Source organism: Apium graveolens, chromosome 10 (genome assembly GCF_009905375.1).
Source record: "Apium graveolens cultivar Ventura chromosome 10, ASM990537v1, whole genome shotgun sequence".
NCBI lineage: Eukaryota > Viridiplantae > Streptophyta > Magnoliopsida > Apiales > Apiaceae > Apium > Apium graveolens.
Window position 1 is genome coordinate 118,443,838 of NC_133656.1, and position 16,540 is coordinate 118,460,377.

The 16,540-nt window shown below is 35.2% G+C and overlaps 1 protein-coding gene and 1 pseudogene across 5 annotated transcripts in view; both read left to right on the forward strand.

Annotated features, from left to right (window-relative positions):
- The window catches only part of LOC141689584 (uncharacterized), a 29,236-nt gene extending 14,190 nt beyond the window's left edge, over window positions 1–15,046 (forward strand). For 3 of the 5 annotated variants that reach the window (XM_074493927.1, XM_074493928.1, XM_074493930.1), the window contains 18 exons: window positions 743–846; window positions 950–1,036; window positions 1,149–1,224; window positions 1,329–1,403; window positions 1,515–1,568; window positions 2,011–2,070; window positions 2,168–2,284; window positions 2,966–3,060; window positions 3,155–3,357; window positions 3,485–3,582; window positions 5,925–6,028; window positions 6,179–6,344; window positions 6,628–6,750; window positions 8,340–8,422; window positions 13,316–13,463; window positions 13,576–13,605; window positions 13,726–13,796; window positions 13,901–15,046. In XM_074493927.1, the coding sequence (XP_074350028.1) occupies window positions 743–846; window positions 950–1,036; window positions 1,149–1,224; window positions 1,329–1,403; window positions 1,515–1,568; window positions 2,011–2,070; window positions 2,168–2,284; window positions 2,966–3,060; window positions 3,155–3,357; window positions 3,485–3,582; window positions 5,925–6,028; window positions 6,179–6,344; window positions 6,628–6,750; window positions 8,340–8,422; window positions 13,316–13,463; window positions 13,576–13,605; window positions 13,726–13,796; window positions 13,901–14,699 (2,493 nt within the window). In that variant the 3' untranslated portion in view covers window positions 14,700–15,046. The remainder of the gene's footprint in view (window positions 1–742; window positions 847–949; window positions 1,037–1,148; window positions 1,225–1,328; window positions 1,404–1,514; window positions 1,569–2,010; window positions 2,071–2,167; window positions 2,285–2,965; window positions 3,061–3,154; window positions 3,358–3,484; window positions 3,583–5,924; window positions 6,029–6,178; window positions 6,345–6,627; window positions 6,751–8,339; window positions 8,423–13,315; window positions 13,464–13,575; window positions 13,606–13,725; window positions 13,797–13,900) is intronic. The other 2 variants (XM_074493929.1, XM_074493931.1) reach the window with 1 other exon arrangement.
- Window positions 15,047–15,178: 132 nt separating this feature from the next.
- LOC141689585 (ubiquitin-like protein 5) lies at window positions 15,179–15,695 on the forward strand (annotated as a pseudogene).
- The last annotated feature ends 845 nt before the right edge of the window (window positions 15,696–16,540 follow it).

Below are 16,540 nucleotides of genomic sequence, written 5' to 3' on the forward strand. Positions count from 1 at the left end.
TTGTTTAGCTTGTTTTAATCGCATGAGGTACAAAAGAAAATTCTTGATTTTAATGTGATTGGATTATGATGTATGAATTTCACGGTTTTAATTATTTTTTACGGAATTTGTGTGGAGTAAGTGTTTTTTGTTAATTCTGAATCTTGAGTGTTTGTTATTTATCTTGTTTTAATCGTTTGAGCTACAATAGAAAATTGTATTTTGTTGAAGTTTACGGAGGTGTATGCCAGTTTATGAGTTATACACATATATTACTTGTGTTAAAGATCAAAGATGTGCTTTTGTTCTCTTTTATTATGTTTGAGTATATCGTGCTACATGTTCTTTTATTTGCATACAATTTGGTGAATTGAGCTGTTACTTTTGGCTCGATTGAATCCAAAAGTTGAGTGTCTTTTATGTTACTTGTTTTAGTTATGTATTTACAGAGGAAATGTATTTTATTGAAGTTTGTAGTGTTTCTGTTCAGATATGTACTGATTTTCAGCTTCACCTAGTTCATCTTGTGTTAATTATGCTTCATAGGAGTTATACCACTTAAACTTGCTTTTTAAGTTATAGATCAAAGATTTTCTTTTGTTCTGACCTTTTTTAGTTGGCGTATTTCATGTTACATGTTTTTACTATTGCATGAAATTTATCGATATCTTGCTATTTTTTCTGGTTTGCATGAGAGGATGATAGTAAAATATCGTACTTGATGTGGTAAGCTGACCATCTTCTCTGCTTAATTTTCTTGCAGTTGGAGACAGTGTTGGACAAGGAGAATTTTACTTTGGAAGAGCTTCTTGACGAGGATGATATAATCCAAGAATGCAAAGCATTGAATAGCCGCCTTATAAATTTGTAATTATCGTTATCTAACTATCTTTGTGCTAGGTTATATCTCTCTGATGTTGGATTTTATACAGATGTAGTTGTATTTAAACTTGTAATGCTTTTCTTTTAGTCTGCGGGAGAGAGCTCAGGTGGAACAGCTACTCCACTATATCGTTGATGAGGCTCCGGAGGATGCTGAGAGCAAACGTAGCTTGAAGTATGAAATTGTGTTTGGAATCTATAGGCCTTCTACTTTATTATGTTTCTGTTATATTAATATTAATTAAAGTAATATTTATTAGCTTGCTCATTATTTTTTTCAATTATAGATATCCCTTCATTGCCTGTGAAGTATTCACATGTGAAATCGATGTTATTCTTAAAACTTTGGTGGAGGAAGAAGGGGTATGCATCGATTGTTCTTATTACCGCTCTCTATAAATGTCTACAGGTTGCTATTTCTGTGACATATGCATGTTCAATCTTAAATTATTTTGTTACAATTGCAGCTAATGGATTTACTGTTCTCCTTTCTGGAACCAACGCGCCCTCATAGTGCTGTTCTGGCAGGGTATTTCAGCAAGGTGAGGGAATCTTGCTGTAATCACTATATCTGGTCTATATCATGGTTAGTTTATGCTGCATGCATGTTTACCCAGTTGTAATTTGCCTGATAAATTTTTGCTTGGCTGCAGGTTGTGGTTTGTCTCATGTTGCGGAAGACAGTCCCGCTAATGACTTATGTTCAGGTAAGTTAAATGCTTGTTTATGTTATCAGAAGTAAGAGTTCTATTCAGTTCTTTCTCTCTAGATCTACTTGGAATTATAGAAACACGATTATGGTGCTCTTGTTCCAAGACTCTCAGTGTTGAGTTCAATGCTCTTGTTTATTCATAACAATACACTGCAGTGCTGCAGAATGTGTTTAAGGTTGCAGCTTCCCTATTTGGTATCATAAACACCTTGATGAAATTATTTTGTGTTTAAACTTTTAAATGCATCAAATTTAATGTATTATTTGTATTTTCATTTGTTTCAAGTCAATCTCCAAGCGATTAAGCTTAAGGGCTTTATAAAGTGTTGTCCGTTTCATGGGTTTGTAGTTTTAGCATTTCAGATGTAATATTGTGTAGTTGCTAGTTTCCAATATCATAACAGTTACTTAGTAAATTTCATATTGCTCTTTCACAGTCCCATCAGGATGTTTTTAGCCAGCTGGTTGATTTGATAGGTATCACATCCATTATGGAGGTTAGTGTCTAATTTGCAATTGTTAACACTTTGCTGATGCTGTTGTGATTTAACAATACTCTGCTTAATGTTCTTTTGCACTCTATACTTTCCACAGATTATGGTGCGCCTTGTAGGTGCTGATGATCACATGTATCCCAATTCTTTGGATGTGATGCAGTGGCTTGCTGATAGTAATCTGCTAGAGATGATTATTGATAAACTGAGTCCATCGGTAAGTAACTAATTTTACTGTAGATTATTAATCTGATTGTAGAAACAACATTTATCTCTGCACTCTATGATAATTGCAAGTAGTGTTCCTCATGACGGCAGATCAAGTACAATTTAGTAAATTGTGAATTGTAACTTCTTTGATATTTTGGCTTAGAATATGTATTTGGAAACGCCCTTATGGTTTCAAATGTTTAAGAGCTTTATTTTGGATGGAAATATAGGGATGCTAAAAATAAATAAATCATATTTAGCTACTAATTTGTGCAAATATATCTTAACTAGTAAAACAAATGTACATACTAGTTGATATTTACTTATTCAGGTTGAGGTTGGATTGAAAGTTGTGGCTGGCTCACGTACACAAAAGGGAGGTCCTTGTTAAGGGATTCCATTACTTGCACACATTTAAGCGTTATATGTTACTAGGATTCACAAGTTTTCATCAGGTTGTCACTTTGTCACTAGGTTTTTAGAGTTTAAAATAGCTGTATGACTTCTTTACTATCAAAAGAATATCAGTTTATGTTCTGCACATTATCGTACATTCTTCAATTGAAATTTTTGAATTTGTTTCTTACAGTAATATTTTAGAGGTAAGAAGGATGTTTGTCTGTTTAAACTAATTAAGGGTCCACAATGTTTTAAAAACATGTAGCTAACTGATTCTTTATTCATCCAGAGTCCTCCTGAAGTACATGTTAATGCAGCTGAAACTTTGTGTGCTGTTACTCGGAATGCAACATCACCTTTGGCTACTAAACTGTCTAGTGCAAGGTTTGGGTTATCTTATTTATCCAATGAAGAATATTTACTGGTGGTTTCCAATTGCAACTCGTATTTGGCTCACTTAGTTTTCTATCCCTTGCAGTTTTGTTTCTAGGATATTTGATCATGCACTGGAGGATTCCCAGTCAAAATCAAGCCTTGTCAATTCATTGTCTGTGTGCATCTCCCTATTGGATGCCAGAAGATCGATGCCTCCCATAATTTATTCCTTCCGGAGTCAACATATGCAGGAGGCATCTGTACAAGTCAGTTCTGAAACTGTTGATGCAATGCTGCCAAAACTTGGTAATTTATGTATATCCTTAGTTCTTTTGGGGTGCAATTCTAATGGAAATATTTGTTCTGCATTTACCAATATCTGTGTTTGGTCTTGTAATTTAAGACTATAAAATTAATTTGATTGATGATGCAGGTGACTTGCTGACGCTATTAAATGTATCATCTGATGAAAAGGTTTTGCCGACAACCTATGGTGAGCTAAAGCCTCCACTTGGCAAGTACCGGTTAAAGGTCAGGAATCGATCATTACTTCAATAATTTTAGACGTAATGTTTGTTTAATTGTCATTTATAAGGTGTTGTTTATCTGTCTAGATAATTCCGTACCTTAACTTGTATGTCATCGCATTGATTAGTTTAGGGTTTTGGCTTCTTATGTGTGACTTGCCATAAAACTAATGTATTTCAATATTTTAGAAAAATGTCATATACTTGAAAATTTAATAAGCAATTTTATCTTTTGAAATGTGCTCGGAGAAGTTTCATCTTCAAAAGCAATATGAAGATGTAGTAGATGCAAACTGGAGTCCTTGTAGCTGTGCATATATATATACTCTACAACAAACGGTCTTTGTTTGGGACCATTGTGCTTTTCTGTTAATGTTGTTTGAGTAATCCCAAATCTGTGATGGAAATCCTCACAGCGTGTTTCGTGTGAAGGGTAATAGGATGTTGGAAAAATAGTGATGGTTCTGTATTGAATTTGGTTGATCATATGGAATGTATGGACAATGTATCTTTTGTGGGGAAGTAGAGAGAATTTATTCATTTCCAAGATGTATGTTTTGAGTATCTCTATGTCTGGACAATCATGTTCTGAGTTTGCACAATAATCTTGACTTCGTGTGATTCCCTTATGATTTATTTTTCAATAAATTCTTTATAGGGACCTGTACTGTATATGGTGTGTCTATTACACCTTGGCATTGGGGTTTGGAGGATCGTTTATAGCCTCAGTAGTCTCTATTTTTTACGTCGCATACGTTTTCTTTAGGTTAATTTTTATAAATTAATTCAGAATAGAGAGCATAACCCAAATTTTTGCCAAGCACAATATGCAAAGGTCATGAGATCATAGTTTAATGAGTTCAAACAAACTCCTAGTCATAGATAAATACAACCAAAGTAGAAGATAATTAATCAATGATTTGGTTCATAGTTTTAAATAGCAAGCTCTTTAACACTTTTTTTTAGTCATGCGGGTTTTCACCAGTGAGGTCTGATTTTTACACCTTTACTGGTTTTTTCTTGATGAGATAATTGTGAGACAACATTTTCAATGGTCCAAATCTTCGATGGAAGAATTTCCGCGTAGCTATCTTCCTGAAGTTGATTGGAGGAAACATTTGTTGACAGACTTCAGTTTTAATTGTCGTTGAAGGTGGATTCACCTTCTTCAATAAGAGTTCTCCCTAAAAACAAAGGGGGGGGGGTTCCAGAAATTGAGACTTCTTCTTTTCTGGTTTAGTGTGAAGAGCATTGCAGGATGTTTCTTCCTTCGTCCTCGAAAGTAACATCCATCGTTTCTTTCATAATTTGATCCGTTGCAGATAAAAAGCACAGAACTACTAGTGATCTGGCTGGGGCATAGCTGTGCGATTAGTAACCGCAATGTCATTAGTAATTTTCATGATCCTCTGGTGTCATATGCTAGTTGATAAGAATCAAAATCCATGACTATTGTGTTGGCAAATGATACTGGGACAGGATTTATAGAAGGTTTGTTAGGTGAGTGGACTTTAGAACCTTCTCCGAAGGATTGCCTAAATGCTTTACAAAACCAACAACAGGGGGTAAGTTGGGGTGTGTTACTTCAACCCTTTAAGTTCGTCAAGGAAATACCATCCTCATTGATAACAGTAACCATAACATCATTTGGTTTGTTAGAGGAAGCCTGAAATTAACTCAAATTCTAAAAGGTGCAACTGTAGCTGTGTTATTGTCAATACAGAGAGGTTTCCCAATGGCATTGTCTATATGACTTACACCATCTCTAGTCCAGTAAATGTGAGGAACATCACATGGGGTAACCTGAGTCCATAGTTTCTTAGTTGCATTCCTAATAAAGTGGGAGTAATCCTGAGGTTGAGTTTCTTGTCACTTGAGAATGCACAATGTTCTTCTTGTTTTCTTTTCCTGCAATATGAAAAAGATATCATGTGAAGATTGAGAGTTTCAGAAGAATGACAAAGATTTAGCCGGTTTCTGAAAAAGTGAGGTTATGAGCTATTGGGCCCTTCATTGTTTGATTTGAGAATGTTATTGATTGTTAATTGAGTGTGGCTGAGGTGAGAGCAGAGTTTGGAGAGGTGATTAGCCATGTTGATTAGTGTAGGAGAGTCTATATCACTCTCTTTCACGATGAAGAAGTAATTCGCTAAAATTCATACTGTATGTGACATGTGTATTTACCTCTGGGTACTCTTTTGTTGGGTATGGTATGTAGGTTTTTTTAATATATTCAAGATATGTGCTTGAAATTGTATATATTTTTAACTGTGATTGTAGGGCATTATTGCTATTCAATGTTATTGTTGTTATCATATTCTAACTTGTGCTGCTACCTGTTTGTAGATTGTGGAGTTTATTGCTCTGCTACTGAAAACTGGAAATGAAGTTGCAGAGAAGGAATTGGTTAGTTCCGGAACAATCAGAAGAGTCATCGATCTCTTCTTCGAGTAAGATTTTACTTTGTACTTAAAAATTAATCTATGAGTAATAGTAGGTCAGTCCTTGCTTTAGAAAAGACTGAGTAGAAGAATGTGAGGAAAGTATTTACTGATGGGGATGGTATGGACTGGTTTCTGATTCATGCTTATCTTATGCAGGTACCCTTTCAACAATGCTTTACATCATCAGGTAGAGAGCATCATATTTTCATGCTTAGAAAGTACAAACTCCACTCTTCTTGACAATCTTCTCCAAGAGTGTAGTTTGGTTTCCAAAATTCTGGAAGCAGATAAAAGTTCCATTGTCTCGAGTGAACCGAACCAGGTACATTCTCTTTAATGCTCTGTCTTATCTCATCCTTGAACAGCCATGCATCTCTATTACATGGCTTTAGCCTGCTATGAAGCAACTTTACTTTGAGTATTGTAACTTTAGAGTTTTGATAAGCAAACATTGTGGTAAGTACATACATAATTGGGAATCACCTTATCTCATTACCTTTATGGAGTTCACTTATTCTTAATAGCATCTGCCACTCTGTAGTCCCATCGTTGTTTCTTACCTAAATGGTCAATGAGTAATGTATGGTATTCCATCGTAAATTCAGCCGACGTTACCTGCTTCTGGTAGACGCGCACCTCGAAGTGGGAACCTGGGTCACATAACTAGAATTTCCAATAAGCTTGTGCAGTTGGGGACCACAGATAGCCGCATTCAGGCGCATCTACAGGTATATTTTATGCTCTACGCTTTCATTGTAACAATTCCGGGACATCAGTAAATTTTGTTAATTCTTATATCATTTCTAGTTAGGATCAATTGCCATAAAAGAATTGTATTTAAAATTCCCTCAAAGCAAGAAATTGTGTGTTATATGGTCTTACTTCCTAACGGTATTTGCATATATTAAGTTACTGTTTGGCCTAGGTCTCCTTGCTTGTTAGATGTCCTTCAGTTACTCCAAAACTAGAACATGTTGCAGGAAAATGCAAAATAAAAATCGAGAATTTGCACAACCGATGATATAATTTGAATTTAGATTTTGTTAAATGTTACGGTCTTAAGTCTTGTGTATGCATGTATTGGCAAGTCTGAAGCTAACTGTTACCTGATAATGAATTAGGAAAGTGAAGCCATTTATAAGCATTGTTGTCACGGAGGTCAACTAGTCGACTAGTCGGTTTGAGAAATTGGACTGGAGAGTTCGACTTGCGAATTGTCACCGACTTGACTAGTGCAAAATCCAATCAAAATATAAAACAAAAAAAATAAAAAGAATTCCAAAAACTTACTCAACATTAGCAACAATCAACATGCTAATTTCAACTTATATATCTTTACGTGGGTGTGTTTATGTATGTATAAATTGATCAAAACTGAATATACATGTAGTAAAATCTGTATATACTATATATAGTCAGCTTATCAATGTGAGCACATAGTAAGGAAATAAGATATGTTTGGGTTTAACATCTATGGGAAAACACGTATATAATACATATATTATTATATATTATTTATTTAATTATTATTATTATTTTGACTAGTCAGTGACTAGTCAACGACCATTCGACTAGTCGACAAGCTGAACCTCCATCGACTCGACTCGACTTATTGATGTGACAACCATGTTTACAAGCAAAGCTACCAGATAATATAGTCTTCTAGGTTTTACCCATGTCTGAAGTGTTACAATGGTTTTATTCGAGAAGTAATTAAACGAGACCCTGTTTGGTTTTATAGGAGAAAGTCTTTTGTGAAGCTCCATTTTGTTTAAATAGTAAAAGTAACTGTGACTTAACATTTATTCATGCTGGACGGTTTCCAGGGAAGCTATGACAGATTAAGAAGAGATAGAATTAGGGTTTTCACATTTAAGAAGAGATAAACAAGGCAAAAGCCTTTGAAATAACAATTGAGTCGTAACATAACAAATCATAATAATTTGGAATGTTAAATTGAAATATGAAAATCATATGTAATTATTTATGGTGGACCTAAACCGGAAATTTGTGTAATGGGCCTAAACTAAACCCAATTAAATTTGATGCTCTTAAATTTATTCCCCACTTGTAATAGCTAGCTACTAATCTAATGATACTGATTGTAATGGAATGTTCCTAATAATAATATACCTAGAATAATAACTGAATACAATTACTCTTAAAAATAGATAAGTAACTAATATAACTTTATATTCTTCTGACTATATTTTCTCAGTTGTCTTTGTCAAAGTGTCCAAATTTCATTTAAAAAGGTCTGACAAATCTGGGGGTTTGGTTTCAGCATTTTATCTTCTTATAATTGACAATCATGCAGGGAAACAGCGAATGGAGTGATTGGCAGGCTACAGCTTTACAGGAGCGTAATATGGTCGAGAATGTTAACCGCTGGGCTTGCGGGTATGCTTCTTTTGACCATTAATATGGTTATGATTGCTATGTCCCGTGGCTTTTACATGGGCTCTCTACTGTGATTTGACTCACCTTTTTTCACTTAGACGAATGTTTGGGTTTTAGGGTGTCAGGAATTGGTGGTTCCTGAACTAGTTTTGTAACTGTTTTTGGTATTTTCTAATTATATAAGAGAGATACCAGCTAGATATAGCAAAGAAACAGAGAGAAACAGCAGATTAGAGGCAGAAATAGAGAGATTGAGTCAGAAAATGCAGAGAGAGAGACAGAATCAGATAGAAACTTGAAAAAGGAGATAGATTTCTAGAGAGAGAAACCCTAGAGAGAGAAGAGAGAGACTTGTGGAACAAGTTCCATTTTCATATATTCATATTGCATAATCTCCATTACAAGACTCTATCAAATATATTTATAGACTCAACTTCCTGTAACTAATTCTTTAAATGGAAAATACACAACTACCTTACTAACACACTCTTATTACTACTTATATAATACTGAGGCAGAGCTATTCCTAACAATCCTTCCCCCTTGAGAAATAACCATGTCCTCATGGTTGATCTTGCTCATGGTCCATTTTATTTTCCAGCAGTTACCAACAATTTGGACCTCATCCAAACAACTTGTACATCCTCCTGGATCAAAAATAGTGATAGTAACCCTTTTTCTTGAGACCTCATAAACTTCAAGTCTCGGTACTTTTCCAGGTTTACCTAGTCTGCCTTGTTTTACATCTGAAATTTCAGTTTGAACCACAACCTTGGGGTATCCCTGCCACTGTCCAGGTTGGCCACCACAAACTGAGTTTATTAGTGTAGCTTTCTGTGTAGCTTTCTCTAGCTTCACTTCTTTACCGCTGATCATGTCTTTGAACATCACATTACCACCTTTTGAATGATCTTTTTGCACAAGACCACCTAGATCAAAGATTATCATGCTCTTCTCAGGAAGATGGCTAAACTTCCTTTCCAGACAAAAAGATTTGCAGCGGTTGGACTATCTCTGCAAGGAACATCGTCAATCAATTCTCCTATCACCTTCATTCCAGCTCTTACCATATCAACATGATGTTGACTGGATTCACCAACTCCATTCTGATGACCAACTCCTTGAATTCCATCTGCATTCGCCATTTGGATCATAAACACCTTCTTCCTTAATTGATGCTCCTTCATAAGTTGGTCTATCGTCAGCTTCCAACAAATAATATCCTCCAATTGCCCCAGCTGACCAAAAACTGAGATTAGTAAAACAACGTCATCTAACTTCTTGGTAACATATTTTGACTTGTCATTTTGCACATAACCACCAGGATCAAAGATGAGCACATTTTTCTCACCAATAATGCTAGACTTCTTACACAAGCTATATGAATTGTAAGCTGTTGGAAAATCTTTGATAGTCGTTTTTCTAAAGAAAGCCTCAGCAACCACTCCCGTGTTGGTAGAAATCCTAGAGGATACTGCATTGTTGGCACCTTGTTTCTTTCCAACTTTGTAACTACCAACAATCTTCGACATGGGTCCAAGTACAAGTCCAGAGAACCTTAACTTCATGTTACTCTCTTCCTTGCATTCCTCTGTTATACTACTCTTGATATACTCTTCATCAGCAGCACCTTGGTAACCCACCAACTTTGGTTTGTAACCATCTTCAAGTACCTTGCTTGGTTTGTGGGCAAAGGATTTTGCAGGTTCCTCTTTTGTCAGTAAAATTAGGCAAGCTTGCTGACACACATATTGTTGATCCTTAAACTCAGGATAGTAAGGAAACAAGCCTTTATTCACTCTATCTTTCAACTGACCTGGTGTACCTCCATATGGTGCCTTGTTATTGCTCCTTTTCTTTTGTAAGCTTTGCAGGTTTGAAAGTTCAACCAGCTCCTTTGATCTTTCGGTTGTACAAATTTCAAATTGTAAGAGTTTAAATAATTTGGAGTTACCTTCTTCTAGTGCTGTTAAGATAAATTCTTGCTCAGGCCAAAACTCCTGGCTAGATCCTGATTCTTCATCATATACAGGTTCTTTATCATAGACAGGTTGACAATTACAAATAGTTTCAACTGCCAACAGTTGCTCCCAGTCCTGTAAAGATTCCTCGTCTCCAGCTTCTTCAACCACCTGACTGTCACTAAACTTGCTAGCATTTTCCTTCCTTCCATTCTGCCAAACAAAAGGATTTGCAGATCCTTCCTCAAGCTCCTGAACCTCCATATGCAAAATTTCTACCATCATTTTCCTGGCTACTTCTATTGTAGCCTCTAGCTTCTGTAATTTCTTACTTGTTTTATCTCTGGTTGACCCAGACGCAGCTTATATTCAGCTATTAGCTGTTGTACCATACACACAGCTTCATCAAACGCCTTATCTTCTGCAGTTCTTATCAATGTCTCCATCTCTGGCATTCTCAACACTAGTAATAGTCACAACACTATCTCAAACTACCACACACTTGTTCTCCAGATCAGTCTCAATACTTCAGCAGTTCAGTAACTTTACTATCCACACAACACTAATTCTCCTTGCAATTTCAACTTCAGTTACTCACAACTTCTTCAAACTAAATTTTTTACAAACACTTGGTGTGCACAATCACTGAACACAAAACTTCACAACAGTTTGCTGATCTTGAATCCAATAACTCTCCTAGTACTACAAGTACTCCACAGATCAATCAAATCCTCAATTTCACTTACTTACCACAACCAGCAATGTTCATCAATCACACCAGACCACAATTGACACACAACAATACTACAATTTTAATCTCAGTAATAAACTTGAGTACCTTTACTTCTAGATACTAAATCAATACACATTCACTTCTATTAGGCAATTACTCAAACAACGGTTACACACTTCAAAACTGCATATCACTCCACAATTGTAACAGTAGTTCAGTTCATTCAGGAGAAATATCAAACACCTCCAGTGCACTACTTAGTTTTGCAGAAAAATTACACCAGTACTTGCACAACAGCAGTACACAATCACAACACCGCCGAAGTACGCCAATACACCATAGATCACACAACAATTCACCTTCTCAACACTTAACAACCAGTATAAGCACTAACAGACTATGCGAATTACTAACAACACGAAACAGAACTTAACCTAATATTTTTGTACTTTTCTTCAATAACAGCTACTAACACTAATTGAGTCTAAATGCAACTGAATAAGCAGTTAACACAATCAGCCTCTTATTTCAACAGATTAAGAACACATCTGAGAACAGAGATTGAAAGAAAGCACCTGAGATGAGAAATACTAAAGTTCTGATCTTTTAACTGCGATTACAATGAACCTAAGCTTGATCGGCTCGGATTTTAGTGCACAACACAGTTGAAGCAGTGGATTGAACAAAATCTGAAGCTCTGATACCAATTTGTCAGGAATTGGTGGTTCCTGAACTAGTTTTGTAACTGTTTTTGGTATTTTCTAGTTATATGAGAGATAACTGCTAGATATAGCAAAGAAACAGAGAGAAACAGCAGATTAGAGGCAGAAAAAGAGAGATTGAGTCAGAAAATGCAGAGAGAGAGATACAGAATCAGATAGTAACTTGAAGAAGAAGATAGATTTCTAGAGAGAAACCCTAGAGAGAGAAGAGAGAGACTTGTGGAACAAGTTCCATTTTCGTATATTCATAATGCATAATCTCCATTACAAGACTCTATCAAATATATTTATAGACTCAACTTCCTGTAACTAATTCTTTAAATGGAGAAGACACAACTACCCTTACTAACACACTCTTATTACTACTTATATAATACTGAGGCAGAGCTATTCCTAACATAGGGTTTCTCAATCGCCATTCGTTCTAGATAAAATATACATTTTTTGAATTCACTAAGTTTTCCTGGTAGATTCATGCATTTACTCTTTACTTTGTTTATTGGATGGACTATTCCTGTTTACTTGAATTGCCTTGTGTGACTTGCACAAGGATATTATTGTTGGCCATTTTATTTCGCCGTAAAATTGCAAAAAAGTCTAAGTTCTAGAGTTACAACATGGAACATTTTCAAGTTCACACATCCTTCTAGTTCTCCATCCAAGTTCGTACAACTTGTATTACTAGACCTCTTCTTGTTGGTTTAAGTAGTTGGCAGACCCCCCTCACTATTTCCCTTCCAAATAACCTAGGAAACGGCATTGTTACATTTGGAAAAATTGATTAGTGCTTTCAATGGTTTCTGTGCATCAGTCATTGAAGACGTAATTTGATGGAAAAACATGAGTAATGCCTGATGATAGTGCTCTTTTTTTAACGTTTTTCTCGTTCATTGGAAACTTGAGATTATCTTTATCAAACTTACAAGTTTGCTGATATGTTCACCATGAATGTTTAAGTTTGATAAAAAAGATTCCACCTTTGGAGTTTAATAATTATCAGAAGGACTTGCCGTTTGTAATTAATATTCTCCATTTCGTACTTTAAAATAAAAATGGATTTTTGAGTGTAGTTAGCTCAAGACCTGACCTTTCTCCAACTAATTGGATTTATCTTAATAAATTCTAATCTGATCATGAGACATTTGGAAAAGAGACGAAAAATCTTTTTATATTTCATGTTGCTCTCTCCTCTCTTTACCATCTTCAAAATTCTTCGTATATGATAATGTTATGTCAACTGTTAACAATGCGCAAACATTTTAGAGAATATTACCTAATTGAGTCGTACTCAAAGTATTAAAATTATGGTGCATTAGTAATCGGGATATTTTTTCTATTGGTTTTTTGCTAAATAATTGTATTTGTTCTGTATATGCAAAACCGATCTTTCACCGCAGCATATGAAAGTATGTTGACAGTGAGGTTACTTTATTTGCACATTAGTATTGATGTCTGTTTTTCTGTTAATTTTTTGCAGCCGGCCTACTGCACTGCATGATAGGACAAGGGATAGTGATGATGAAGATGTTCGTGACAGGGACTATGATGTAGCAGCTCTAGCAAATAACTTAAGTCAAGCATTTAGATATGGCAATTATGATAATGATAATGATGATGCTGAGGATGTATGTAGAAATGGAACATTTTTCTTCTATTATTTATGTTTGTGTAGATGGGTGGGTAATTTTATATTTCTTTTTCCTGTATATTATAATGATATTCTGTCCTGATATGCAGGGCCATGGAACTCTTGATCGCGATGACGAGGTAACATTGTTTTCTAAGAATCTCTTGCTTACGTTTACAGCTGTGAGGTTATATGCGAGCAACACATGAACTGAAAGTTGGTTAATTATACTAATGTTCTTGTTATATCTAATTATGTAGGAGACCTACTTTGATGATGATTCTGGTGAGGTTGTGATATCATCCTTGAGACTGGGTGATGATCAAGGAAGGTACGTCTTATGTTTTCTTTTTTAGGTTATGAACAGTAAGTGCATACTACATTGAGCGTGTTAGTAGGTAGCTAAGTAAGATAATTGTTTCCCTCATGCTGCAGCAGTTTGTTTACAAATTCCAACTGGTTCGCCTTCCAAGATGATAGGGTAGGTGATGCAGCTTTAAGCACCTCACCAAATGAGATCATGGATGACATCAACTTGAAGGGAGCAACATACAGTAGTGGTAATAGTAGTAGCGATGATGAGGTGGTGGTTGGAGAGGATGACGAGTTGGCTGAAAGCACTAACCCTGCTAATACAGCATCTACTTTCAACAACATAAACACCAATGTTAATGAAATTACTTCAGTGAATGCTGCAGACATGGATTTGCAGGAGGAGAAGTCTAATTTTTCTGGTGATACAAACATCTTCCGCTTACAGACATCAGGTAATGATGATCCATTTGGAGATAGGCCACCCGAATGGGTGGGATGGGCGGAGTCGTCTGATTTCTCTGTCGGTGGATCAAGTGTAAACCCTTTTGAAAACTATACCAAATCGAGTGTTGATACTGTCAGTCCAGCTGATGCAGTTCCGGCACCTGTTAGCGGATCTCTACCAAATGGCACCTTGATTCCCACAAATTCTAGTGGAGGATCACTAGGATCTGATTCGAGCCACATGGCTCCCCAGCCCGACGATGCTGAACTTATTGGGGTTGAATTAGAGGGTTCAGAGAAGGCAATGGATCGGGTTCTTAAGGATGGAATTGTTGGTGAAGCAGAGCCATTGAAAAGCAACACTGGCTCAAAACAGCCGGAGAAGGAGAGTGCAGATGAGAAAGGTACTGGACCGGATGAATTTAATGATTCGAACTACTGGAGGGTTGAACAGGGCGTTGCAGTATCAGATTGAGATGGCTAGTTGTCTTAGGTGATTTGAACCCACATGTCCCTGTTGCCTATCTCAGTTAAATTCTTGGCCAATACTAGTTTCGAACCCTGCTGCTGAAAATTTGATAACGTTAATAGATGTTAAATGTTAGACTTTTATGCAATAGTTTGTACAAAGTATAGTCCTTTTTAGTACTAGGTTAACTAGTCCTAGAAAGTAGAAAAGTAATGTGTTTTATCGCGTTTAATATTGTGGCGCGACTTGTTACAGGGAGTTGAAGTTCAGTTTGATACTGATCTAAAAGTTTTTAATATTGGGATTTACCAGTTTAAGACAAGTTATTTTGGTAAAGATGTGACTTTTCTGGAGCTGAGCCCATTGTTTTTAGATAGCTGTTGGTCATTGCTGGTGTATATTATAGTTGCTGGTTTATATTCTTTGTCCAGAAACTGGTCACATATTTTGCATGTAGTTGAATTGAATTTATAAAATTTAATTATTATGGTAATAATAATTAAATTTTATAAATTTTCTTAATGGTAGCTGCTGATTTGATTTACAAAATTAGCATTAGTGTAAATAATTACGAATTCGAGTTGCACAGGTTTCTCTAGAACTTTCTTGTTGCCTCTATATAACATTGAATAGTACATTTTTTCGAGCATCAGGAATTGTTTATAAAAAGTAGTGTTTGTAAATAAACAAAGAAGATGATAGAAGTGATATTGAACGATCGACTGGGGAAGAAAGAGAGAGTGAAGTGTAATTACGAAGACAGAAACTGGGGACGAGGGGCTGAAAAGAGAAGGATACAGAAATGGTACACTCTATTTATAAGGATCACAATACTCTTCAAGATTACGAGATTCATGATGGCATGGGCCTTGAACTTCTCTACAACTGGACCAGATGTTTTCATCATGTAATTTGCATCGTTTCCGTACGTCCTATGATCATCCTGTTCGGCTAAAAAATTGTATTTGATTATGAAAATGTTGTTATGATTTTATTCTTGTGTCTAGTGCTTGAGTATTTAGTTTCAATTGACACTAAACATTGGTATAATTGATCATATTTTTTACAATTTCATCGCCAGCCAACATAGTTTAATATATTAGAGCAGCTCAAACAAACCCCAACAAGTGTTTTATCCGTAGATCGTATTACTGATGCCTTATATTATATTACTAGAGCAACTTCTTAAAGTTTTTTTTAATCATTATGCATGCCTTATTCCATTTATATCAATAAAAAATTAATTTTATTCTTTTTATACCTCTCTCGTCTCTCATTTTTTTCTTTCCCTCCAATTATAATTCAAATATATATTTATTTTAATAATAAAATACAATTGCAAAACATATTGTTGAAATTCATGTACATCAATCATGTTCTAAACCATTAGGATATTGTATTTTAGAGTATTTACAAAAGTTCTACTAGGACACTTGAACTTGCTCCTAGATGTATGAAACTAGTTATGTTTTCCTATCTCACAATTTGAAGATAAATTATTCAAAATATCATAATTCACTAAAATAACCTTTGTTATCACACAAAAAACGCAATAAAATGATGCTTAATCTCTCATTCATAAAATACCGTTATTTTCTTTATTGGGCTATGTAGTTGAGTTTTGAAAAATTTTAAAACACACGTTGTTAATATGTGTTTATGTATCATGAAAGTAACTCTAACATGAGTTTACTATATAAACACATCACTAAGATGCATTTTTAGGGAATTTTTTATTATTTAAAAAAATATAATTGCATTTTTCAAAAACGCATATAAAATGGGCCATATTTCAGAGATTTTAGGCTGCTTTTTTTTTTAAATTGCGATACTAAGTGTCAATATCC